The sequence below is a fragment of the Ictalurus furcatus genome, chromosome 11 (genome assembly GCF_023375685.1).
Source record: "Ictalurus furcatus strain D&B chromosome 11, Billie_1.0, whole genome shotgun sequence".
NCBI classification, from domain to species: domain Eukaryota; kingdom Metazoa; phylum Chordata; class Actinopteri; order Siluriformes; family Ictaluridae; genus Ictalurus; species Ictalurus furcatus.
The window spans coordinates 12,723,928-12,750,697 of record NC_071265.1 but is presented as its reverse complement, the minus strand read 5'-3'; the positions used below and the strand labels follow the sequence as shown (position 1 = coordinate 12,750,697).

The following is a 26,770-nucleotide window of genomic DNA, read 5'->3' as shown; positions in this document are numbered from 1 at the left end:
TGTTTTCTGACCAGTCCAGCTTGCTGTTGATGTGCACTCCCAGGAACTTGTACAAGTCCACCATCTCTATTTTCTCCCCCTGGATGGTAATAGGTGTTGGGGGCTTTCTGTTTTGGCAGAAGTCCACTATCAGTTCTTTGGTCTTGCCGATGTTGAGCTGAAGGTGGTTATCCTCAGACTATCTGACAAAGCTCTCCACTACGCCTCTGTACTCCTCCTCCTTATCTTCACTGATGCAGCCCATGATGGAGGAGTCATCAGAGAATCTCTGGAGGTGGCACGTTCCAGAGTTGAAGCTAAAGTCAGAGGTGTATATGGTAAATAGAAAGGGTGAAAGCACCTTGAGGTTCCTTGAGGTGCACCGGTGTTGTACATCACCACATCTGACAGGCTGCCCTGCAGTCGGACGTACTGTGGTCTGCTGGTGAGATAGTCCATGATCCAGGGCACCATGTCATGGTCTACCCGCATGTCTCAGAGCTTTTCTGCAAGCAGAGGCAGCCGGATGGTGTTAAATGTAATAAAAAAACCGAAAAACATGATTCTCAGTGTGCTTCCTGGCCTCTCCAGGTGTGAGTAAGCACTGTGCAGTAGGACAATTCCTGTATTGTCCTCATCATCAGGAGTGTGTGAATGTCCATTTGAGCTCTCTGGGGTGGGGGCTGAGTCAAACCTGTTGAAAAACCGGTTTAGCTCATTTGCATGTTCCAGTCTGCCCATTTTGTCAATTTTGTCATTTTGTCAAGCTTGTCAATTTGGGTGGGCCTGTGCCCATGATGGCCTCAGATTCCTGTTCTTGGCTGACAGGGGAGGAACACAATGAGGTCTTCTGCTGTTGTAGCCCATCCAGAATGCTGAGATGCTTTTCTGCTCACCACAGTTGTAAAGAGATTATTTGAGTTACTAAATCATTCCTGGCAGCTTCAAACAATCTGGCCATTTTGCTCTAACCTCTCATCATAAGGTGTTTCCACACATAGAACTGTTGCTCACTAATGTTTTGTTTTGTTTTTTGCACCATTCTGTGTTAAATATAGAGTTTTGTATGTGAAATTCCCAGGAGATCAGCAGTTAGATACTCAAACCAGCCCTTCTCGTACCAACATCCATGCTATGATCAAAGTCACAGAGATCACACATCATGTTTGATGTGAGCATTAACTGAATCTCTTGAGCTGTATCTGCATGATTTTTTGCATTGCGCTGTTGCCACATAATTAACTGATTAGATAACTGCATGAATGTGCAGGTGTACATGTGTTCCTAATAAAGTGGACAGTGAGTGTATAAGAATAATAATACCACTCACTACAAATCCTTAGCCATCTCAGGATGATCAAATCTGTGTCAAGTATTAGTAACACAGGATAACGATGGGGACTGTGTCGTACATGAAAAATTATTCTATTTTGACTCTCTGTTGACTATCTATGAATGTATTAACACCTGCCAGACTCTGTAGGTTGTTCTTGTCAAAGCCTAAGATTCCTAGTTTTGCAGGTCTTATTTCAGCCAGGCTTAGCATTTGCATTGTTGTAAAGTGCTTTCCCAGTAAAGTTATACTCAAAGGAACAACATCTCCTCCCCTTAGATTCAGAGTGAAAGAGGTATGATAGTACAACAGGAATGCTGACCATGTGCTAGCTTTGCTACAGGGTAGCTTTCAATCTTCTATCAATTCTGCCAATGAAATTCTGCAAATGATACATTCATGTGAAAAAAAATCTATCGTCAGCTAGGAACATAACCATAAAGCCATGCAAGACCCTAAAAAAATGAGGGCCTTGCCTTTCACTCTGCACATGTCAGTGAAGAGAGATGAAAGCCAAGTTGAGTGAATTTTGAGATAGTGGCGACTAGAAGGCAGGAGACATCTATATTAACTTATGCTTCTTTATTAAGTTAAGACTTTCCTTTTTATGCTAAAAAATATAAGGAGGTTTGAGCATAAGCAGATCACAATATACATTAATATAACTTAACATTAGGTACACTTTGCAATAGATTAATATATAATATTATATATAATATTAACAACAGAAATTTTAGCACCCTATTAGAAGCATGTATTTTTTTGTTGTTGTTGTTTTTTTTTTAACTATTTTCTTTTCTCAGCACTGACCATTTATTGGCCTTGATTGTATATTATTTAGACATGATTTAGGGGTTTTGTGAAGTTTTAATTATTGTGTGTAATGTTCATTGATTTTTATCATGTATCTCTTCTTTGTATATGTCTGCTCAGACATGGCTGAAGAACTACGGCTACTTACTCCCGCATGACATCCGGACATCAGACCTGCGTTCGGAGAAAGCCATGCAATCAGCAGTTGCTGCTATGCAGTGGTTCTATGGCATCCCAGTGACTGGAGTACTTGACCAAACAACCATAGAGTGAGTACTTGCACATATAAACATGCACAAGTATTTTTTAAGGTAATTTCACACTGGCAGGCCATAAATCACTCTTGGTTCTGCTTGCCTCTGTCTTGTCAGTTTCTGCAAAAAGTTATAATTTTCACGTTCTACGTACATGCACGTTTTCATAATGGCAGGTAGAAAATATCTGGAATGGCTATTACTTGTCCATCCCCTGTCAAATATAAAACAATTACCATGAAGTATTATTTCAACTATATACTGTATGCATATTGTCAAAGCCAGTTGGGCTTTAACCACATACACCAATCAGACATAACATTAAAAATACCTCCCTAAGATTGTGTAGGTCCCACTTGTGTCACCAAAACAGCTCTGACCCATTGAGCCATGGACTCCACAAGACCTCTCAAGGTGTGCTGTGGTATCTGGCACCAAGTTACCAGCAGATCCTTTAAGACCTCTAAATTGCAAGGCACCTCCATGGATTGGAATTGTTTGTCCAGCACATCCCACAGATGCTCGATCAGATTGAGATCTGGGGAATTTGGAGTTCAAGTCAACACCTTAAACTCTATGTCATGTTCCTCAAACCATTTCTGAACATTTTTTGCAGTGTGGCAGCATTTCAGCATTTTTCTGCATTCTGCATTTTTCTGCATTCAGCATATTTCAGCATTATCCTGCTGAAATAGGCCAATGCCTTTAGGGACTACCTTTGCCATGAAGGGGTATACTTGGTCTGCAACAATGTTAAGGCAGGTGGTATGTCAAAGTAACATCCACATGAATACCAGGACACAAGTTTTCCCAGCAGAACACTGCTCAGAGCATCACACTGCCTCTGCTGGCTTGCCTTGTTCCAATAATGCATCCAGGTGCCATCTCTTCCCCAGGTAAGTTGTACCTGTTGTAGGTGTTTTCGGCGGTGGGCAAGGGTCAGCATGGGCACTCTGACCGGTCTGTGGCTATGCAGCCCCATATGTAGCAAGCTGCGATGCACTGTGTGTCCGTACACCTATCTGCCAGAGCCAGCATTAACTTTTTCAGCACATTGTGCATAGCCAGTACAATAATTTGGAATGTCCTGAAAAAGAATGAAACCACTGGTGTACTGAGCAACAGACACTGAATGGGTTGGTCAAGGAAAACAATAGCTGATGACAGAAACATTGTGAGAGCTGTGAAGAAAAACCCCCAAAAACAAAATTATTTAATTAACGTGAAATTAATCCAGATGTATATTTGGATTCTAAATGAGCAAGCCAGAGGTGACAGTGGCAAGGAAAAACTCCCTTAGATGACAGGGTGACACCAGATAGGTGAAACATATACATTATCTTATAGTCATTAAGGGCTGTATTTAGAGTTGAGTTACATGTCTCTATTGAGAAGTTAATATCAAAAAAGTGGCCACCATATAAAAAGTACAATAAAAAAATATATTGTACTTGGTCATTTATTTATTGAGGAAAATTATCCAATATTACATATCTGTGAGTGGCAAAAGTATGTGAACATTTGCTTTCAGTATCTGGTGTGACCCCTTTGTGCAGCAATAACCACAACTAAACATTTCCAGTAACCGTTGATCAGTCTTTTAGCCCATTCCTCAGATCAGAACAGCTTCAACTCTAGGATTTTGGTGGGTTTCCTCACATGAACTGATTGCCTCAGGTTTTTCCACAACATTTATTTTGGTTTATGGTCAGGACCTTGACTTGGCCATTCTAAAACATTAACTTTATTCTTCTTTAACCATTCTTTGGTAGAATGACTTGTGTGCTTAGGGTAGTTGACTTGCTGCATGACCCACTTAATGTTAAGATTCAATTCATGGACAGATGTCCTGACATTTTCCTTTAGAATTCACTGGTATAATTCAGAATTAATTGTTCCATTAATGATGGCAAGCCGTCCTGGCCCAGATGCAGCAAAACAGGCCCAAACCATGATACTACCACCACCAGGTTTCACACATGGGATATGGTTCACGTTGTGTTAGCTGTACGCTGTGGGAAGCGCCCTCACGCGTGACCAGTATCTGAAGCTTGTGAAACATCATGCCTATTTATAAGCCTGCCATGATCAGGTGACGTGGCAATTAAGTGCGTCACATGATATGTAAACAACACCTGTGAACCGCGCCATCAGCCTTATTATCTTCAGCGAGGCTGCATGTCAGTCGTTTGTGTAATGCTTGCAAAAAGACTCTTCGTTTCCTTTTCCGAAAAAAAAGAAAAATCTCTTTTCTTTTCTGTCCCTTTAAAAAAAAAAAGGGAGAAAAGTATGAGTGAGAGAGTTCGGGAAGTGTGTTATGCCTTGCTCCTGTTTCATCACGGGGAGGACTGCACACTTTCTGTGTGAAGTGTCTAGGTTCGGAGCACGCCATGGCAGCCCTCGAGAGGTCTGACTGTGCGCTTTGTGAACGCCTTACAACTAAGCAGCTCCGCTCGTGACTCGCGCTCTTCTTGGAAGCCGAAGTGAGTTGGGTTTCAGAGCCTCGCGGATCTGGGCCGGCCTCTGCCGTGCAGCTAGTCGTCTCAGGTCCGGGGAATCCCATATGGATCTGGAAGAGGAGCTGGAGATGAGCGCTGCTCTATCACTTGCTCTGTCTTCCGGGTCCGGCTCTCCACTGGATTTTGGAGCTCGCGTCGCGACTCCTCCTTCCACTATGGAAAGCCAAAAAAAAAACAAACAAACAAAAAAAACACACACACGAAAATAAAATAATAAAAATTCCTCTCTGACCTAGACGAGTCAGAAGGGTCTGCTTAAAACTGAGAGCTGCTTGAAGTGATTACTAAGGCTGGATGAGCTTTTTTCTCCCCAGTGAAAATAAATCCCTCACAGTGCAGAAAGCTCGGCTTTTTTTCCAGAAGTACATGACAAAATATCACGCATCTGAGGGAAAACCATGCATAAGCCGTATTTATAACCCCTCGATGTTGGATTATTCCGCCATTGCAGCCAGCCCTGCCCCTATTGTTGGAGCCTCGGTGGGGTAACATCCTCTAACTTCGAGGGTTATGCGTGGTGTCAGGTGGCTGAGGCACATCTTCAGACCAAGCATACCATCCTGGGAGCTTTCTGTGGTCCTGGAAGGTCTGTCAGGTGCCGCATTTGAGGTGCCGCATTTGACTCTAAAGGTAGCTCTTCTGCTGGCCCTGACATCTCAAGCGAGAAGGAGAGCTACAAGCTCTCTGTTGCCCCGTCCTGCCTTGACTTTACCCCTGGATTAGCCAAGGCCTTCCTGTATCCTAGGCCTGATTATATTCCTAAAGTGCCTACATCTGTTCCCCAGCCAGTAGTGTAGCAGGCTTTCTGCCCTATTCTGTTCCTCATACTGGAACAAGAGAAATTGCACCGACTGTGTCCAGTAAGGGCTCTCTGTACTTACGTCCACCGCTCTGGCCAGTGGCGTAAGTCAGAGCAGCTGTTGGTCCTCTTGAGTGGCGACAGTAGAGGTGATGCTGTGTTGAAACAGCGCATCTCTAATTTGAAAGTGGAAGCAATCTCTATCGCTTATGAGGCACGTTCTCGCTATGCCTCTGGGAATAAGGGCTCATTCCACTAGGTGGGGTCGCCTCCTCGGAGGCTTTGTGAAAAAGGGTATCCTTACAGGATGTGTGTGCTGCGGTGGGGTGGTCTACGCCGCACACATTCATTCGATTTTTACAGCCTGGATATACATTCCGGCCCGGGCTCCAGTGTCTTCCAGTGACCCTCAGGCTTGGATCTTTTTGAACAGGCCGTACCCTCAGTATGACAGAGTGGGTATTGTCGTTCCCACAGCGTTCAGCTAACAGAACGTGGAGTTCCCTTTGAAGGGTAACATCTGGGTTATGCACGTAACCCTGTTCCCTGAGAAGGGAACAAGGCGTTGCATAGCTTTGTGAGGAATGCCTGTGAATTGTGTCTTCGCTTCAGATAATAGAAGCTGATGGCGCGGTTCACAGGTGTTATTTATGTATCACGTGACGCGCTTAATTGTCACGTCACCTGATCACGGCAGGCTTATAAATAGGCTTGATGTTACACAAGCTTCAGATACCGGTCAGGCACGAGGGCACTTCCCACAGCTTTCGGCAAACGCAATGTCTCGCTCTCTTGTCAGGGAACTTTGTTACATGCATAACCCAGACGTTTTCCTTTCTCCAAACATAATGCTTGTCATTTAAACCAAAAAGTTCTATTTTGGTCTCATTTTTCCAATAGCCTTCTGGTTTGTCCCTGTGATTTTTAGCAAATACACACAGGCAGCAGTGTTCTTTTTGGAAAGCAGTGACTCTCCTTGCAACCATTCCATGCACACCACTGTTGTTCAATGTTCTCCTGATGGTGGACTCATGAACATTAACATTAGCCAATGTGAGAGAGGCCTTTAGTTGCTTAGAAGTTAACTTGGGTTCCTTTGTGACCTCATGGACTATTACATGCCTTGCTCTTGAAGTGACTTTGTTGGTCAACTACTCCTGAGGAGGGTAACAATGGTCTTGGATTTCTTCCATTTGTACACAATCTGTCTGACTGTGGACTTGAGGCTAAACTCTTTAGCGATGGTTTTGTAACCTTTTCCATCCTGATGAGCAACAACTCTTTTTCTGAGGTCCTCAGAAATCTCCTTTGTTCATGCCGTGACACACTTCCACAAACATGTGTTGTGAAAATCACACTTTGATAGATCCCTGTTCTTTAAAATAAGACAGGGTGTTCACTCACACATAATTGTCATTGCATTGATTGAAAACACCTGACTCTAATTTCACCTTCAAATTAACTGCTTGTAACGGATCGGGACTGGAGGCGGATGCAGGTGCAGATCAAAGTCTTTATTAGACATGTAACTCACAATCAAAGAAAACGCGGTCTTCACCGGAAAACTGGAATCGTGGCATGGAGACAAACGACATCAACTATACAAACTATAGACACGATATAATACTGAGCGAAGTGCTCAGTCACCCAGGCATTTAAATCAAGAACATGATTAACTCAAAGCATGGACACCTGGGGCAAATTAAAGTCACTTAATACGAAATGCTCAATCCGGAAGCGAGCGAACAAAAACAATGTCACGTGACTCGTCAGAAGCCGAGCCACAGTGCCCTCTGCTGGCCGTGGCGTAACACTGCTAATCTTAGAGGTTCACATACTTTCACCATACACAGATATGTAATATTGGATCATTTTCCTCAATAAATAAAAGACCAAGTATTATATTTTTGTCTCATTTGTTTAGTAGGATTCACTTTGTCTACTTTTAGGACTTGTGTGAAAATCTGTTGATGTTTTAGGTCATATTTATGCAAAAATATTGAAAATTCTAAAATGTTCACAAAATTTCAAGCACCACTGTACATACTATCAATATCCTTTTGTGTAATGTCACAAATATTTACTATTATCTTCCAGCCTCTTTTTAAGTAAAGCAAAATGTTGTGACTGAAAGTGCTTGCATTTATTTGCTGATTATGAAAGAAAGTAATTTGTTGTTTGTGTCTGCTCATTGTTTAGGTGGATGAAGAAACCTCGGTGTGGGGTTCCTGATCACCCTCAACGGAGGAGAAATAAGCGCTATGCTCTCACTGGTCAAAAATGGAGGGACAAAAAAATTACATACAGGTATAAATACTGTTTCATAGCAAGGTGATTTTTGATTACATGTAGCTATTATTTGACTTACAAAATAAAAGTAAAGATGAATGGAGAATAAAGTGATAGGTTAATTAATTAGAGAGAATACTGTGTATGGGTATATCTACAGTACAGTGCATTCTCTTAATTTCAGTGTAAGCAATTTCTACTAAAGTTTAGCACTTATTTCTCAAAATGCTATAATTATTTCTCAAAATGCTCTCTACAGTCCCCTCTGAAACTATTGGAATGACAAGGCCAATTAATGTTTTTGCTGTAGATTGAAGACATTTGGATTTGAGATCAAATGATGAATATGCTTTCATCTTGTATTTCCTGGTATTTATATGTAGATGTGTTAAATGACAAAGAACATGGCACATTGTGTATCAGACTACCCAATTTGTAGGTGACCAAAAATATTGGAACATGTGACTGACAGGTGTTTCTTGTTACCCTGGTGTATCCTGTCAGATTGATTGTTTAAACCAGAGGTTCTCAACCTTTTGTAACTAAAGCCCCCTAAGTCTCCCCTATCATGTGGCACCCCCCCCCCCCCCCACTGGAATAGACCAGGTATGATGATTATCTATTCTATATAAAATCTATCTATATATAACCTAACCTATAAGATTATATCTCTATAAGATATCTATAAGATATCCATAGATAAAGAGATAGATAGATTTTTTTGCTTGTGTTTTTGTACTTTTTTTTATTACTTTCATAACTTTTATGATTTTTAAAATAACTTATGACTTTTATCAAACTATATAATTGACAGGTAAGGAACATGAATGATCAAAAATGTTTCTCAACACTATAACTACTTTGAACAAGAGAACTAGGTTGTAATAGTGTGTACTATTTTACATGTAAAACACGTTGCATTTGTCTTGCGTTCCAAAAAAACATTCACATACGAATTATGCAAATTGGTATGAAGGGTGCGTCTCATTAGCCATGACATTGTTAAATCAATCAGTGGGACACATGCACTTGCTTCTTTTTACATTCACATCTATCAGTACGTTTACATGGACAACAATAATCTGACATTAACCTGATTAAGACAATACTCTGATTAAGAAACTACTATGTAAACAGCGATTTTGGATTACCTTAATCCGGCTAAAGTCATACTCGAATTAAACACAAATCAAATTAAGACATGGAGTATTCCTATTTTAGTCACATTATCGAAGTGTATTATAGACATATACACACCTTAATCACACTATTAACATCGTGTGGGAGTTTTCACCGCATCTTGCAACAGGACATATACACACAAGGCAGTGGTCAACCGTTTGACGGCAAACAAGAGAGCATGGCTCTGTCTGAAACTGAATACTTACCTACTATATAGTAGGCGAAATACTTGTAGGTAAGTATGCGGTTTCAGACACAGCCCATGGCTTCAAGCAGTTGTCTATCTGCACGTATTGCATGACAAATAATTAACTGCACTTGAAGCTCTCGTAAAATTAAAAATTAGACACCCAAAACTGTATACGGTACCATAATGAAGACGAACTGTATGTCAATACGTGAAATTCTGGAGGGAACGTCGGACGACATGGCATGGGGACCTAATGACGTGTGCATTAATCAATCTATGCTATATAACATGTAAAACAGGAACATGAAAAGAATATTCCAAAGGCAACTCATGTAAACACTGTAATCAGAATATTGTCTTATTCAGAATAAGGTCAATAATTATATTATTGCTGTCCATGTAAAAGTAGTATATGTCAGCTGCCGTGCCATCAACGGAATGTGCTGCTCCAGCTCTCAGCCATTCACTCAACAGAGCAGACGCAGAGAGAGGTGTGAGTGCAACGGGAAAGCAAGAAATTGCACCTGCAGGACAGTACTGGCAACATTTGGAAAGTTGCTAAGGTTTGTCCAAAAATTCGCTAAAGGGGTCTGAAAAGTCGCTAAGTTGGCAACACTGGTCTGCACTGACAGCTAATTAAAAGGCAGGCTAAGGTCTGCCTCTCCTGAGCAAAAAAAAAAATGCAGAGGGAGAGGGAATGCGGGGTTTTTCATTTATGCACATTATTTGAAAAGCAACAAAATACACAGAGTACCCAAATGATGCCCTACCTGTGTTTTTTTTCTTGAAAATAATTTGCGCCCTGATCTCTCCCCCTACCGCCCCCATTTGTTGTTAAAAAGGATAAGCCAACATGAAGATCAGAGGGCTGTCTTCAGGAAAAATGCAAGCCATTTTCATGCTGAGAAAAGAGGGCAAATCAATCAGAGGCACAAACATTGATCAAAGCCAATAGAACAATTTGGAATGGCTTGAAAAAGAATGACACCACTGGTGTACTGAACAACAGACACTGAATGGGTTGGCCAAGGAAACAGAAACATTGTGAGAGCTGAGAAGAATAACCCAAAAACAACAGTCATTAACATCACCAACAACCTCCGCAGGGCAGGGGTGAAAGTATCGCAATCCACCGTTAGAAGAAGACCTTGAGGGCAGAAATATAGAGGCCCTACAACATCAGCTGCAAGAATTGGAAAGCCAGACTGGAATTCACAGTGAAATGAGCCACAGAAGGTATGGTACTAAGATGAACCTCTACCACAGTTTTGGAAAGGCAATAGTGTGGGGAAAGAAAAGATCTGCTCATGATCCAAAACATAAAAGATCATCTGTGAAACATGGTGGCTTGGGCTTGCATGACTGCTTCTAGAACAGGCTCACTAATCTTTATTGATGATGTAACTCATGATGCTAGCAGCAGGATGAATTTAGAAGTCTATAGGAATATTTTGACATACTCTGCTAATTTACAGAGACATGCATCCAAATTAATCAGGAGGAACTGAGGAACATGCAGCAAGACAATCACCGGACATTAGCCCAATTGAGCTTGCATTTTAACTCCTAAAGAGGAGACTGAAGGAAGAAACCCCTTGAAACAACAACAGTTGAAAGTGGCTGCAGTAAAAGCCTGGGAAAACATTACAAAAGAAGAAACCAACAATTTGTTGACGTTAATGAGGTGCAGACTTGATGCAGTTATTCCAAGCAAGGCATATGCAACCCTATATTAACTGTTTACGTACAAAGGTTCTATGTTTTATGTTGTTTAACACATCTAGATGTAAATACCAGGAAATAAAAGTTGAAATCCTAAACTCTCATCTCATATCCATCTTTTGATCTCAAACCCAAATGTCTTTGGTGTATAGCACAAACAAATGAACTGGTCTTGATTGGAAAATTATAGAAATATCTGACAGTTTTGACCCTGTGGGGACATTTTGTTGGTCCTTGCAAGTAAAAATGCTTGAATACAAAATCAACAAATAAAACAAACAAACAAAAAAACCCCCTAAAAGAGCCTAAATGTTTCCTTTTGTTTACTGGGGTTAGATTTAGGTGTAGGCATTAATTGGCTGCTTTACATATTATATCATTGGAGGGTCCTCACAAGAAGAGTAAGACGTGTGTGTGTGTGTGTGTGTCCTGATCCATTTTCTCCACATGTTGATGATGGCCTTCTATGTTTCCATGTCTATATGCACAAGAGAGAGAGAAATAGAGCGAGAGGGAAATTTTGACAAAGAGAAAAACAGAAAGATGGTTACGGGAGTGTAGCAGTGATCTGTACCTTTAACTGCCCTTTGAGCTTCTGTGCTGCTGAAAATCTATATTTAGAGAAGGCTGGTGAATTAGATCTTGGAAAGCAGTCAGAAAATGTTGTGATATAATGAGAGAGTGAGAGGGGAAAAAGAGAGATTCTGCATTTCTCAGTATTCATTCCCTTTTGAACGGTGCCATTATGTGCTGTTTTTATTCAGCAAGTGTCAGTGTAAAGCGGATTTATTTGTTTTTCTTAAATGTCTAATTTCTTAAACGTTAAATTATAGTATCCAAATGTTTAATTTGGTACATTTTAGTCTCAGTTTATAGTATCATAAACGTTACAGTCATGTGAAAAAATAAGTACCATCCATGGAAATTGTTGGCTTTTTTAACATATTTGGAAAAGCAAACATTTGATCAACTTTGAAACAGTGCCAATCTTTATCGCTTATGAGGCGCGTGTTCTCGATATGCCTCTGGGAATAAGGGCTCATTAAACTAGGCGGGGTTGCCTCCTCGGAGGCTTTGTCCAAAGGGGTATCCTTACATGATGTGTGTGCTGCGGCGGGTTGGTCTATGCCGGGTTGGTCTACGGGCTCGGATCTTTTTGAAAAGGCCGTACCCTCAGTATGACGGAGTAAGTATTCTCGTTCGCACAGGGTTAGGGTTAGCTTAAAAGGTTTAGATTAATTTAAGTTTATTGTTATTATATGCTGTATTCACGCACTTGCAAATTCTGTAAATTCTGTCGTTTATTATAACGGAAGTGATGTGTTAGTAATGCGGCCGCGTTGCTGATCATGCGCAGTGTAGACGCGCTGATACAGCTTGGGAGCGCAAATAATATCTGTGATGTCTAATTAAACACTATGATCAAAAGTAAACACAAGTAGAATAATATTCCTAAAGGTAGCGAGTAACAGAAACCACAAGGTGCACTGAAAGTGAGTTTTTATTATTAATTTAGGACTGTAGTTCAATTCGGTGCATTTTGTGCATCCATAAAAAAATAATGGATAACTACTGTAAAATAAATTTTATATATGTGTGTGTGTGTGTGTGTGTATATATATATATATATATATATATATATATATATATATATATATATATATATATATATATAAAAATGTTATTCAATTTACATTGTATATAAGTACTTATGCATTATTATTTATGGATGCACAAAAAGCACCGAATTAAACTACAGTCCCAAATTAAAAATATATATTCTGGTGTGTGTCTGTGTATTGGGTTCTTTTCTGTTTTGTACAAACAGTTGTGTAAAGTTTTAGTTTGAAGTTTATATTTGTAACACTCAGTTTGTGGATTTTATTTTAAATAACCAAAAAAAGGTACTGAAAGTTTGCCCCGCCCCATCCGATTAATCGAAAAAATTATCGGCCAACTAATCGATTATGAAAATAATCGTTAGTTGCAGCCCTAGTTTGTTTATCAGTTGTCCCTTTTAGATCGGTTCCCCCAGTACAGTGTTGCCATGTCTGCTGATAATATTGTGGTTTGTGGGGGATTAAGTCATGAAAAACATGAAAATTGGAGTAGACTTTTCTTGTGATATGAGCAACCATGAGCTTAAATGAAGTGAATGCGCTGTCTATTAGAGTTGGTGAAGACAGTGAAGGTAGAGCGGCAGCATACTGTATGTTTGCAGACTGAACAATAACAACCTGAGGTATGCATTTAAGGGTTAAGGGGTCAATTAGTTTTTCACATGGGTAATAGGTGTTGGATAATTTTTTTTGCTTCAATAGAAAAAAAAAATATAAAAACTGCATTGTGTGTTTACTCAGGTTTGTTTTATGTTGTTTTTCTTTTGAAAATCTAAAACTATTCAGTTAGAGATATATACAAAAGAAATCAACAGTGTACACACTCTTTTTCACAGCACTGTACACACTCTCTGTAAAAACAGATTGTGGAGACATTTTAATTGTTCATGATCTAAAATCATCATATCACCCACCCCTAATATCCAGCAGTTTTTGTGCACCCACACCCACTGTTTATTTAGTAAAGCACTTTGTATTCAAATGGCTATAATTCACTTGGTGGGTGCTCAAATAACTTATTATATTATTATACAAATTCCAGTATTGTTAGTGTTAGTATGTGTAATGAAGCTGCACATAACTACTGCGTGATTAAAATACATCCTTGAACGTTTTTGCATGTTTTGTGGAATACAATCAGAGATGCTCATTTCATAATTGTATAGCATGCACTTTAAATATTTTATTTCTTATTTTTTTCCCTACTCTCTTCAGCATACACAATTTCACCCCTAAGGTAGGTGAGAAGGACACACAGAGGGCGATCCGGCAAGCATTTGATGTGTGGCAGATGGCAACCCCACTGACCTTTCAGGAAGTGGCCTACTCTGAGATAAAGAAGGAGGGCAAAGAGGCCGACATCATGATCTTCTTTGCCTCAGGGTTTCATGGTGATAGTTCTCCATTTGATGGAGAGGGAGGTTTTTTAGCCCATGCCTACTTCCCTGGCCCTGGAATTGGAGGGGACACACACTTTGACTCTGATGAGCCTTGGACGTTAGGCAATGCTAACCATGATGGTAAGTGAGCAGTGTCATACTTTATGGAGAGTGTTTCCAGTCTATAAGTACTTTATTTACAATAGAAAATTGACAATTGTAAAGTTGTCATGTTTCTTGATAACATGACAACCCGTTTTTGTTTTGTTTTGTTTTGATTTTATGTCTTATTATCTTTATGAAAGAGAAAAAAAGAGAGGCTGGTTTGGGGAACTAATTTGTCTCACAGATATTAAACAAAATTTAAATGTAATTATAAATGCTTTAAAAGTACAGTATGTTGTTCATTAATGAATTAAAAATGATAATGGTTGGTGGATTGCTGTGGTATTGTCATATCACAGCAAACCAGTGACTACATTTCCCATCCTGCACTGCGACCTACAAACATGACCGCCATGGACCGCAATTTCCAGGCCACTTGCCTTCATTCTAATCACGCACACCTGCATCCAATTCACACACAATCACAACCACAGGTTATAAGGACTTTCTATGCATTCACTCTTTGCAAAGTATACACGCAGTTGCCTTGTCTCTGTCATTACCAGTCTTTATATAGTGTTTGTTTATTCTGGTTTTGACCTTGTTCTTGTTTTCGACCTCGTCTTTTTGCCTTGCCTTGTTTGGATTGTTTGCCTGTTCGCTTGACCTCTGCATGTCTTTGTTTATTGATTTCTGCCTGATCCTTTGGACTTATGGTTGTTGTTTCATTAAACTGCCATACCTGCACTTGCTTCCGTCTCAGCCTCCAATACATGACAGAATACTTCGCCGATAACATGGAAGCAGCAGGAAAGCGAAGGAGACATCAAGGTCAAGGTAGTAAGGAACAACCTACTAACTTGTTACCACGGTAGTAAGGAACAACCTACCAACAACCTACCAACTCAACTCTATCAAGCTTCCTCAATGGGTTGCCATGGATACCCCAGCGGCATACAATGGATTTTTTGGCCACCCTGAGTATTTTCTTTTCGACTGCTAATTAAATTTTTTGAGCCTGCCACACCCCAAGTCAGACCAGAGGCAGTGGCTGGGGTTCATACTCTCCCGGCTCGTTGGCCAAGCCTGCCAGTGGGCGGAGCATCTGGCCCGTACAGAATCCAAGGGTCTTCACAATGTAACTCAGTTTGTGGGACTATTGATAAAGGAGTTTGGAAGTCCAGAGTACACCCCCAAACTGGATGAGTTTTGGGGGAGGGCCTGTCTCCTGAATGAACCTGCGAGGCCATTCACCACCTACAAGACGACCTCCTCTCCAGCGCTCCAGTTGGAGGTCAACATGGCGACCTCATCGCCAGAACTCCAACCTGAGACCCACGAGGTGGTCTCACCTGCAGAGCTCCAGCCAGAGGTCAATGTGGTGACATCTTCAGAGCTACAGACTGAGATCCATGAGGTGGTCTCCACTTCAGAGCCCCTGCCAAAGGTCAATGTGGTGACCTCACCTCCAGAGCTCCAGCCTGAGACCCATGAGGTGGCCTCACCTGCTAAACTCCCATTGGAGGTCAACGTGGCGACCTCCTCCCCAAAGTCCCAGTTGGAGGTCAACATGGCGACCTCCTCCCAAAAGATTCAGCACAAGATCCATGAGGTTGTCTCATCTCCAAAGCTCCAGCATAAAGTCAAGTTCCTGTCCGAGGTCGACAAGGTGATCTCCCAAGCCACGTTCCTGATCAAGGTCGAAAAGATGGCTTCCCATGCTAGGTTCCAGTCCGAGGTTGAAGAGATGGCCTCAAAAGGCATGTTCACACCCGAGTATGCTGACACGGACAGCCAAGTTCGGCTCACGTCCGAGTCTGCAGACACAGACAGCCAAGTTCAGCTCATGCCCGAGTCTCCTGCCACGGACAGCCAGGTTCGGATCACACCTAAATCTCCTGACACGGACAGCCAGGTTCGGATCACGCCTAAATCTCCTGACACAGACAGCCAAGTTCGGCTCATGCCCACGTCTGCTGACACGGTCAGCCAAGTTCGGTTCACGCCTGAAGCAGACGTCATGACCAACCAAGTTACGCTCAGGCTTGAGACTGACGACACGGCCAGCCGAGTTCAGCCTGCAGAGTCGTTAAAGAACGACGCTCAGTCTCTCTGTGTGACTGACGACGCCGCTCCACATCCCTATATATCTGAGGACGTTGCTCCACCTCCCTGCTCCGCCGAGGACGTCGCACCACCTCCTTGGCCTGCAGAGGATGTCATGCCACACTCAAGAAAGGCCAACGAGACTGCCCACCAAGTCAAGCTCTCGTCTAAAGCTGACGACACAACTTCCCAAGTCTGGGTCTTGCCTAATGACCTCATGCAAACCAGCACCAGTCTCATATCCTTGAGGAACCTGCTACTTGTTGGACAATGCCTGCATTGGAACCTGAGGGGCTGTGTGAACATTTTGCCCAGAGGGCCAGGACCACCGGGGGAGAGAGTGTATTTTGGCGCTTTCGGGGGGGGGTGGTTGGATGGGTTCTCTCATATCACAGAAAACCAGTGACTACATTTCCCATCCTGCACTGTGGCCTACAAACATGGCTGCCATGGACCGCAATTCCCACAACACTTGCCTTCTTTCTAATCACGCACACCTGCATCCAATTCACAGCACAATCACAGGTTATAAGGACTTTCTATGCATTCACTCTTTGCGAAGTATACGCTCAGTTGCCTTGTTCTTGTTTTCGACCTCCTCCTTTTGCCTTGCCTTGTTTGGAGTGTTTGTCTGTTCGCCTGACCTCTGCCTGTCTTTGTTTATTGATTTCTGCCTGATCCTTTGGACTTGTGGTTGTTGTTTCATTAAACTGCCATACCTGCACTTGCTTCCGTCTCAGCCTCCAGTACGTAACAGGTATAAGAGGAATAAAACTTGCTGTAGTGATCAACTTCAGAATGGTAACAGCATCACACTACTCTAGTATTAGATTATTTTCCTATAACAAGCCCTGTTATGTTTGATACCTTACATAACAGATATAGCTGGCTGTGGAGATCTGTAGATAACGCAGATATACCAGGTAGGGAACTACAACAGGGCTTCTGCTTTTATCTGCTCAGAACCAAAATGGGCTGATCACCGTCTTGTGACCTTAATTATCCTTTTATGATTAAAAAAAATGGAAAGACATTTTATGCATTTGTAGTTTTTGTTAATGAAGAAATTATATAGTTTACTAGTAATAATTTAAGGTAGTAATATTTGTAGCAGAGAATACAAAACAATCACTGCTACATTTTCATATCCATCTGAATCACAGATGTAGCAAATAAGCAGACAAGGAATAAGAATGACCAGTTTTGGCAAAGAGACAGAGAATAAAGGCAGACCAGGGAGCATTAGAAAGGTGTGGGGGAGGGGTGGGAGTGGATGGGCCTAGGCGTGTATTAGCTGTGCAGACATTCAGGAGCTCACCAGTAAAATGCAGCACTGGAACTGGAAGTGGAGGAACACACTCACCTAGGAAGAGGTCAAAAGATACTTGGCAGACAGAAATATGTTTATTCATCTTATACATCACAAATATTTGCAAATACTGGGATACAATCAAGTATCCCAGTATGTTTTCCCTATTCATATAGATCTAAACCTTTATGTACTGTTGGGTTCTCAGTGAATAAAGGCCTATAAGATGAGGAGTTGCATTAAGTGTGAGGTACTGCAGTGCTGTGGTTCCCAGGACTGGAGTCTGGTGCCATTTAGATAACTGATAACATTTAACATTAAATTATTTTAAATAATAAACATTTTCATATATTTTTAATGTCCAAACTACTGAAATTGCTTCGGACCCTCTATACTCACCCTACAAGCAAAAAGTGTAATGTGATTAGGGTTAAAACCAAACAGGTCTGCAAAATCAGCTCAGTAAAGACAAGGTGCTGGAATGAGACTTTGCAAGTTAGGGGAAACAGTTCAGAGTTTATAAAGGCATGTACTCATTGTGATCAGGTGTGTATAATCAGAAGTCCAGTGGCTGAGAGGGTGAATAGGCTGATGGTGAATCCAGAGATTAGTCACAAGACAGAGCATGGAGGTTGATTGTGAACCATGTAGTTCACCTGCTTGCAAGCAGTGCAGGAAATGGGCAGTGATGGCAGCATGACAGTAGCAAAATTTCAATGGGCAAGTCTCTAATAGTATGCATGATAATTGAATAATTTTCCAGTATGACATTTAAGACATTTAATATTTTGTTTAGAATAAAAAAAAATATTAATAAATTGATACATAATAATGTGAAAAGAAAGTATGTGCATTTATTTAAAGTCATTTTGTGCAAGAAGCAAAAGGGTCATTTGGCCAAAAGATTTATAAGGTGTGTTTAAATATGATTAAATATTAGCAATATTCCTGTAATAGTCATTATAACAGTCATAATGGAAAACATTATTTTTACATGATTACTTAAAAAGCAGCTATTAGTTTTACAAAAATAATCATACTGTGATTATAGAAACAAAAAATTGAGATATCAGGATGCATAAAGAATCAACTTACTCACAAAATAATCACATTTTGGGCCCCTAGATATTCCTTTCACTAAACAGATAGATTCAGCTGGTGACTTGTGTTTACTCTGCTGTTCTACATGGTACTGTATTGTACTTTAAGCACACAGATAGCTAGCAATAACGGTCATACATGACACACAGAAGTGTGTTTCATACTAAGGTTTTTTTTAAAAACGTTTTTTAGATAACGGTGAAATCATCCAGCTAAGATTTAACAATTAAATCAAGTTTTTGAGTGCAGGGTACTTTAATTGATTTGTTGAAATAATTTTGTGCTTCCGCTTGTTTAAGAAGTAAAGGCAGAGCACTTGTTGGCTCAAATTTAGCCTATTACCCAAAAACATTTAAAATTCAACTTAGAAGCCAATACTCACATCTACCTCTGAGCCCAGTTGGAGATAGAAAAAAATACACCAGCCGTGAGTGAGAAGAAGCAAGGGTCCAGCTTTATTGTTCCATTCCACCACACGAGATCCACACTGATGAGAATTCTCAGAGGTGATCCCAATACCCTGAGCTTAAGCTCCAGTATTTATACTGTATTTACACACTAAATAACCCATATGTTTCAAGAAGACTATGATCTCACTACCAATAGGGTTAAAAAAGAGCTCATTTACCTTACTCTTATGTTCCAGAAAAGGGCTATTTCACTTACACATAGAATTGAAACCAGGGGTTTTAATTTACACATAAAATCAGAACCCAGGCATTTCTAATAACCCAGAAAATAAAAACCCAGAGTTTTTAGTTACTCAGAGAATCAGAAACCAGAGTTTTGAATTACACAGAGAATCAGAAACCAGAGTTTTGAATTACCCAGAGAATCGAAACCAGAGAATTTGAATAACGCGTAAAATAGAAAGTGGACAAGACTAAACAATCTAGAGTGACCTTGGTCTTACTGTTATCTCGCGGGGGGGCAGCTTGACTCAGCCACCCTTATAAATGGCTCCTCATGGTTCTTTCTTAAAATTAAGGCCTTCCTTGCGAGACAAGAACCCTCACCTTTTGAGTGATGAGTAAGTTTACATTTTCCTGTATTTCTAGTTTATAATTTATTTTCATATTTGCACTATATTTCTTATTTTATATATATTTATACTACTTGAAAAGCGATTTACTGTACTTCCAACTTCTTAATATCATTACAGTTCTACTGTCCTGCATATCCTACTATTCTGTTTTTTTATAGAGAGTTTCTCTATTACTATAAGATATTATTAAAGTTATTCATGTGTGTGTATGAGAAAGAGAGAGTGTGTGTGTATGTTGTGTCTACTTGCCTGCCCTTGACTGTACGAGCGTGTGTGTGTGTGTGTGTATTAGCCCTCCTCAGCTCAGCTCGTATACCTCTTTTTGACTTTTTTGACTACTACTGCTCTTAAAGATCTTTAAAGTGTAATTCCAATTTGTCAATGTCCGCCTAATCCCGCTTCTATGTGTCTAGGTGCCCATCTTTTCTTCTTCTCCCCTTTGCTGGATGCTAGGTCTCCCTTATGTTTATTTTATGACATTTTTTATCCACAAACCGCAAAAGTAAAGGCAGAGCACTTTATCAGCATCCATGGTGTGCTGTGTGCATAAAGTGTATATTTGAAGGATTCTTCTGGTTGATGATCTCTGGTCATACACTGTCAGCATTATGAGTGCATTTCATAAAATTCCCTTTTTTGTTCCAGGGAGAATGGGTTTACAATCAAACCTGATTCGTCACAGTCCATTCAAAGTTATAAATTTATTTGTGTCAGAATATGCTGACATCGTGTTAGGTTTTAAGTTTCATTTAATTCATGTCATGTTAGAGAGAGAGAGAGAGAGAGAGAGAGAGAGAGAGAGATGAAAAAAGCAGAGAAGAATGGAAATCCAGGAAAAAGGACAAAAGAGATTGGGGTTAAAGTGCCTAAAAGTAGGGTTGAAGTGGGGGTTAAAGAAAATTAAGTTAATAAAATTTAAAATTGGAGGATATACTGATCATATTAGAGAGAAAACAAGAGAGAGGGAGAAAATCTGATGGTATGTGGATGTGAGCAAATAATGATATGCAAATTAGACCATACATAAGTTTACATTATGTATACATACATACAGTATGTTACTATTTTTGGTTCATGGAATTCAGCTAAAGAAAATACTTATTGTTAGACTATATTCAAGATGATCACTTGTTTAACAGAGATGTTTTGCAATTTTGACTTTTGGCCCTTTTAGGTAATGACCTTTTCCTGGTGGCAGTGCATGAGCTGGGACATGCATTGGGTCTGGAACATTCCAATGACCCGAGTGCAATCATGGCCCCTTTCTACCAATACATGGAGACACAAAACTTCAAACTGCCACTAGATGACCTTCAAGGCATCCAGAAAATATATGGTAGTGAAACTTTATTTACAGTTCAGCATTACTGAGCAATCCTGTACATGTTATTTTGGTAAAAGAGATTATGCTGGACAAAGATGATTTTGAAAGTGTGTGTGTGTGTGTGTGTGTGTGTGTATATATATATATATAATGTATGTATGTATGTATGTATGTATATATATATGTGTATATATATATATATGTAATATATATATATATACACACAGTATCTCACAAAAGTGAGTACACCACTCACATTTTTCATTTTTGTAAATATTTGATTATATCTTTTCATGTGACAACACTGAAGAAATGACACTTTACTACAATGTAAAGTAGTGAGTGTACAGCTTCTGTAACAATTTGCTGTCCCCTCAAAATAACTCAACACAGCCATTAATGTCTAAACCGCTGGCAACAAAAGTGAGTAAAAAAAGTGAAAATTTCCAAATTGGGCCCAAAGTGCCCAAAAACATTGGGCACAATGTTTCACATTTACTTTACATATAAGTAAATGTGAAACATTGTGTTCTTGTATTGCATACTTGAGTAGAAAAGGGCAACATAAGAGGTGTGGACATGTACTGAAGATCTCCTATTCTTTGCCTTGCTAACTCAGGGTCCCTTGATGATGGTGACAAGTTCATTTTGTTCCTGAAAATGTGTTCCCTTTCAAAGGGGAACTTTGACATTGTGTTTAGCATAACACTATGGGAAGTGCCTCTCGCTCGTGACCAGTATATGAAGCTTGTGTAAAATCACGCCTATTTATAGGCCTGCCATGATCAGGTGACGTGGCAATTAAGCACGTCGCGTAATATAAACATGGCACCTGTGAACCGCGTCATCAGCCTTTATTATCTTCAGCGAAAGACTGCATGTCAGTTGTTTGTGTAAAGAAACAAAAAGACGCTTAATTTCCTTGCTATCTTTTCTCAAAATCTCAGAACTTTTCTATCCCTTTAAAAAAAAAAGAGAAGAAAAAAAGGAATGAACGAGAGAGAAAAATATGAGTGGGAGAATTCGGGAAGTGTGTTACGGCTTGCTCCCGTTTCATCACAGCGAATAGTGCACACTTTCTGGGTGAAGTGTTTAGGGGTATAGCATGCGATGGCAGCCTCGAGGGGCGCTCGACTCGCGCTCTTCTCAGAAGCTGAAGCGAGTTGGGTTTCAGCGCCTTGAGGATTTGGGCTGGCCGCTGCCGAGGCAACTAGCCGTCTCAGATTCGGGGGATTTCTGAGGATCCGGATTCGGCTCTCTGCTGGATCTTGGAGCTTGCGTCGCGACTCCTCCTTCCGCTATGGAAAGCCAAAAGGGAGAAAGAAAAAAAAATAACACACACAAAAATAATAGTAATAATTCCTCTCTGACTCCGAGGAGCCAGAAGGATGTGCTAAAAACTGAGAGCAGCATATAAAGAGCTGCTTGAAGTGTTTACTAATGCTGGATGAGCCTTTTTCTCCCCAGTGAAAGTAAATCCCTCACACTGCAGAAACTCCCCTTTCTTCCAGAAGTGCATGACAAAATATCTGGCTTCTGGGGAAACCCATGCATAAGCCATATTTATAACCCCACGATGTTGGATTATTTGGCCATTGTGGGGAATGAACGGCATGGCTATTTAACTATGCTGAAGGTGGAGGAGGTGCTTGTGAGCTACCTCTCTCCATTGACGGCAGGTAATTAGGGGGGCCGGCTTTGCCATCCAAACCACCGTGTAAGGCCACCGTGGCATTGGTGGGCAAGGCCTATGCAGTAGTAGTCTTGCTTGTGGGTCACTGCAGACAATGACAGTGTTGCAGGCCTACTAAGCAGACCTGCTGAGTGAGCTTGACATATGGCAACATTCAGCCAGTTCCTTCCCTGTTGTCTCAAGCTCACCCGGGCATCCACAAGTGGAGCCCGGGCCAGCACTAGTGCGAAGGAGACCCAGAAGGCGAGTATGGCAGCCCGCCAACCCCCACAGACAGCCAGGGGAACCGGGTGGCCACAGTCACGGCCTGCTACTAGGCCTGATCTGAGAATGGTCATAAAGGCCAAGCAGGCAAAAAAGAGCGGTCCTGAGGGGCCGTGGAGGGACGTATCAGGGAACATGAGGTGGTTAGGGCAGGAAGCCCCCAGTGTTAATGAAGGGCCTCCCCTGTCCAAGGCGGTCCCCAAGTTTTCAGTGTTCTCTGGTCAGCGAGCAGAGAACACTGAAAATGGGCCAATTGCATGGGCCTATTGCACAGGAGACCGTTCAGTGGTGGCTGAGAAGTTGGGGGTTTCTTCCAAAGACGAAACCTCAGAGAATAATCTGTGTCACGTGGCGCTGCCTACGTGCTCTGAGAATTTGAGTGTCCCTGGTTTCTAGCCTTGGGTCACACTCTAGGGGTGTCTCCTTAGCGCAAGATGGTAATGACAGACACCTCCCTCATGGGCTGGAGCGCAGTCTTAGACAGCTGTCCAGCTCACGGTCTCTGGTGCAGCCCTCATCTGGAGCAGGGTGGCTCCATCCACAAGTGGTGGAGTCCATATGGCAAGGTTTGGCCAAGTGGGATTGCATGTGTTCGCCTCCGAGGAGACAACACACAGCCCGCTGTAGTTCACCCTTACTCTTCCCGCACGATTATGGCTGGACGCCATGGTACACATGTGGCCAAGGTCACATCTGTACGCTGTTCCCCCCATTGGTCTGCTCCCACAAGTTCTAGCGAGAGTTCGCCAAGACAGTCTATGTCTGCTGCTAGTAGCACCTTATTGGCCAGCTCGAATATGCTTCTGAGAGATAATATCCCTGCGAGATGGCACTCCTTGGGAGATTCCCATCCGCAGGGATCCACTGTAGACCCAGTGAACTGCACAATAGCTACAGTCCTGGAGTTCTTACAAGAACATTTCTCAGTGGGGTGGGCTCCTTCTACAATAAGGGTTTATGTGGCCGCCATTTCGGCCAGCCACACCCCTGTTGATGGAGCCTCTGTGGGGCAACATCCTCTAACTTCGAGGTTTATGCATGGTGTCAGGCAGCTGAGGCCCATCTGCAGGCCACACATACCTTCCTGGGACCTTCTGTGGTCCTGGAAGGTCTGTCAGGTGCCCCATTTGAGTCCTTAGAGTGGATCTACTGTCTAAAGTCGGAGGGCTGATTTATCACAGTCGGCCAGAACTATGGAAACTGTGGGTCTGGCCCCTGAGAGGCACCAGCTCATAGATTCTGGTCTCACAACTGAGATTGTAGAGACCATGTTAAATGCTAGAACACCATCCACAAGGAAATTGTATGCACTCAAGTGGCAGCTTTTTGTCTTGTGGTGTGAGGAACATCAGCTAGACCCAGTGAACTGTGCAATAGCTACAGTCCTGGAGTTCTTACAAGAATGTTTCTCAGTGGGGTGGGCTCCTTCTACAATCAGGGTTTACGTGGCCGCCATTTCGGCCAGCCATGCCCCTGTTGATGGAGCCTCTGTGGGGCAACATCCTCTAACTTCGAGGTTCATGCGTGGTGTCAGGCGGCTGAGGCCCATCTGCAGGCCGCGCATACCGCTGAGGCCCATCTGCAGGCCGCGCATACCTTCCTGGGACTTTTCTGTGGTCCTGGAAGGTCTGTCAGGGGCCCCATTTGAGCATTTAGGGTCAGCCTCTGAGAAGCTTCTGACTCTAAAGGTAGCTCTTCTGCTGGCCCTGACATCTCTCAAGCGAGTAGGAGACCTACAAGCTCTCTCTGTTGCCCCTTCCTGCCTTGACTGGATTAGCCAAGGCCTTCCTGTATCCTATGCCAGATTATATTCCTAAAGGGCCTACATCGTCTGCCCAGCCTGTGGTGTTGCAGGCTTTCTGCCCTCCTCCATTCCCCACACTGGAACAAGAGAGAATGCACCTGCTGTGTCTAGTAAGGACTCTCTGTACTTACGTCCACCGCTCCGGCCAGTGGTGTAAATTGGAGCAGCCACTGGTCTGCTTTGGCAGCGACAGTAGAGGTGATGCTGTGTCAAAGCAGTGCATCTCTAATTGGATAGTGGAAGCAATCTCGATTGCTTATGAGGCGCGCGGTCTTGCTACGCCTCTGGGAATAAGGGCTCATTCCACTAGGGCAGTCGCCTCCGCAAAGGCTTTGTCCAAAGGGGTATCCTTACAGGATGTGTGTGCTGCTGCAGGGTGGTCTACGCCACACACATTCATTCATTATTACAGCCTGGATGTTCATTCCACCCCGGGCTCGAGTGTCTTGCAGTGACCCTCGGGCTTGGGTCTTTTTGAACAGGCCATACCCTCGGTATGACGGAGTGGGTATTCTCGTTCCCATAGTGTTATGCTAAACGCAACGTCGAAGTTCCCTTTTAAAGGGAACGACTGGGTTATGCATGTAACCCTGTTCCCTGAGAAGGGAACCAGACGTTGCGTAGCTTTGTCATACCAGGGCAGGCCTGTGAATTGCGTCTTCGCTTCAGATAATAGAGGCTGATGGCGCGGTTCATGTCACCTGATCATGGCAGACCTATAAATAGGCATGATTTTAAACAGGCTTCAGATACCGGTCACATGTGAGAGGCGCTTCCCATAGTGTTATGCTAAACACAACGTCTCGTTCCCTTCTCAGGGAACAGGGTTACATGCATAACCCCGGACGTTTTCAGCCTACATGTAGAGACATCAGTATTATGGCCTCCATTTGAGAGAAATACAACAATCTAGTGCAGGTTTGACAAACTCATTTCAGGTAATGGACCACATTACATTTATGTCAAGTGGGCTGGACCAAAAAAAATCAGTTTAGCAGACGAATGACACATCAACAGCTACTCATAAATGTGTTCATTTATCTGCATTTATCTGAAAGGCACAAATAAAAACATTAAAGTTGTGATTGCATAAGTATTCCCTGCCATTGCTGTGAAACCCAATGGAAGCTTCACATTTTTTAGATAGCTAATGAAAACTTGCATATCATTAGTACGTTTTGTTAGTAGCTTAGTTGATGGCCCCAAGTTTATTGCTCTATTTTGCCCCTAGGGCCATAACAAGGACTAACTCTTTTTTCTAATCTTTCAGTTCAATTATGGCCCACAATATGATTTTTATTTAAAACGTCCAAAAAAAGTTTTGGCCTGTAGTCTATATGTTTGACTGCCCTCAGCTAGACTTTTTTGTAACATTCCTCCATTATGAATTCATTTATCAGGTCTACATTAATGATGACTTCTTAGGTTCACTGTGAGATCATTCTCATTTACTCAACTCAACTTTGAATTTTATCAAACCCCATTTTTGGAATACTTCCCAGGTGTCCCAACTGCAATGTTGGAGCCAACTCGGTCTCTTCCAACCCTCCCACCACGGCGGACTTACTCTCCTTCTGAAAGGAAAAATGACCGTCAGTCCCGTCCTCCTCGACCTCCCTCTGGTGACAGGCCCTCTCCTGGCTATGGAAAACCCAATATCTGTGATGGCAATTTTAACACAGTGGCCTTTTTTAGGAGGGAGATGTTTGTTTTCAAGGTGAGCTCCCTTGCTTTTTGTCATTTTCTGGACTCCTGCCATCAACTGGTCGATATGTTGTGATGCATTTTGTATTTATAGTAACATGAAGCAAATTTTGTTTCAGCAGAATGGCTGATGCAGTTACATTGGTGAATATGTTTCGAAGTTTCTGATCAGGGTTAAAAATGTATTCTACCTCTTCTTCCTCTTCCTCTTTTTCCTCTTCCTTTTCTTCTTCTGGC

At 41.9% G+C, this 26,770-nt stretch overlaps 1 protein-coding gene across 2 annotated transcripts in view; it reads left to right on the top strand.

Moving 5' to 3' along the window:
- The window catches only part of mmp24 (matrix metallopeptidase 24), a 63,154-nt gene that overhangs the window by 14,154 nt on the left and 22,230 nt on the right, over nucleotides 1-26,770 (top strand). Inside the window, exons 2-6 of one of the 2 annotated variants that reach the window (XM_053636219.1) lie at nucleotides 2,246-2,394; nucleotides 7,897-8,004; nucleotides 13,915-14,219; nucleotides 20,919-21,080; nucleotides 26,332-26,546. In XM_053636219.1, coding sequence (XP_053492194.1) covers nucleotides 2,246-2,394; nucleotides 7,897-8,004; nucleotides 13,915-14,219; nucleotides 20,919-21,080; nucleotides 26,332-26,546 — 939 coding nt within the window. The remainder of the gene's footprint in view (nucleotides 1-2,245; nucleotides 2,395-7,896; nucleotides 8,005-13,914; nucleotides 14,220-20,918; nucleotides 21,081-26,331; nucleotides 26,547-26,770) is intronic. The other variant, XM_053636220.1, reaches the window with a different exon arrangement.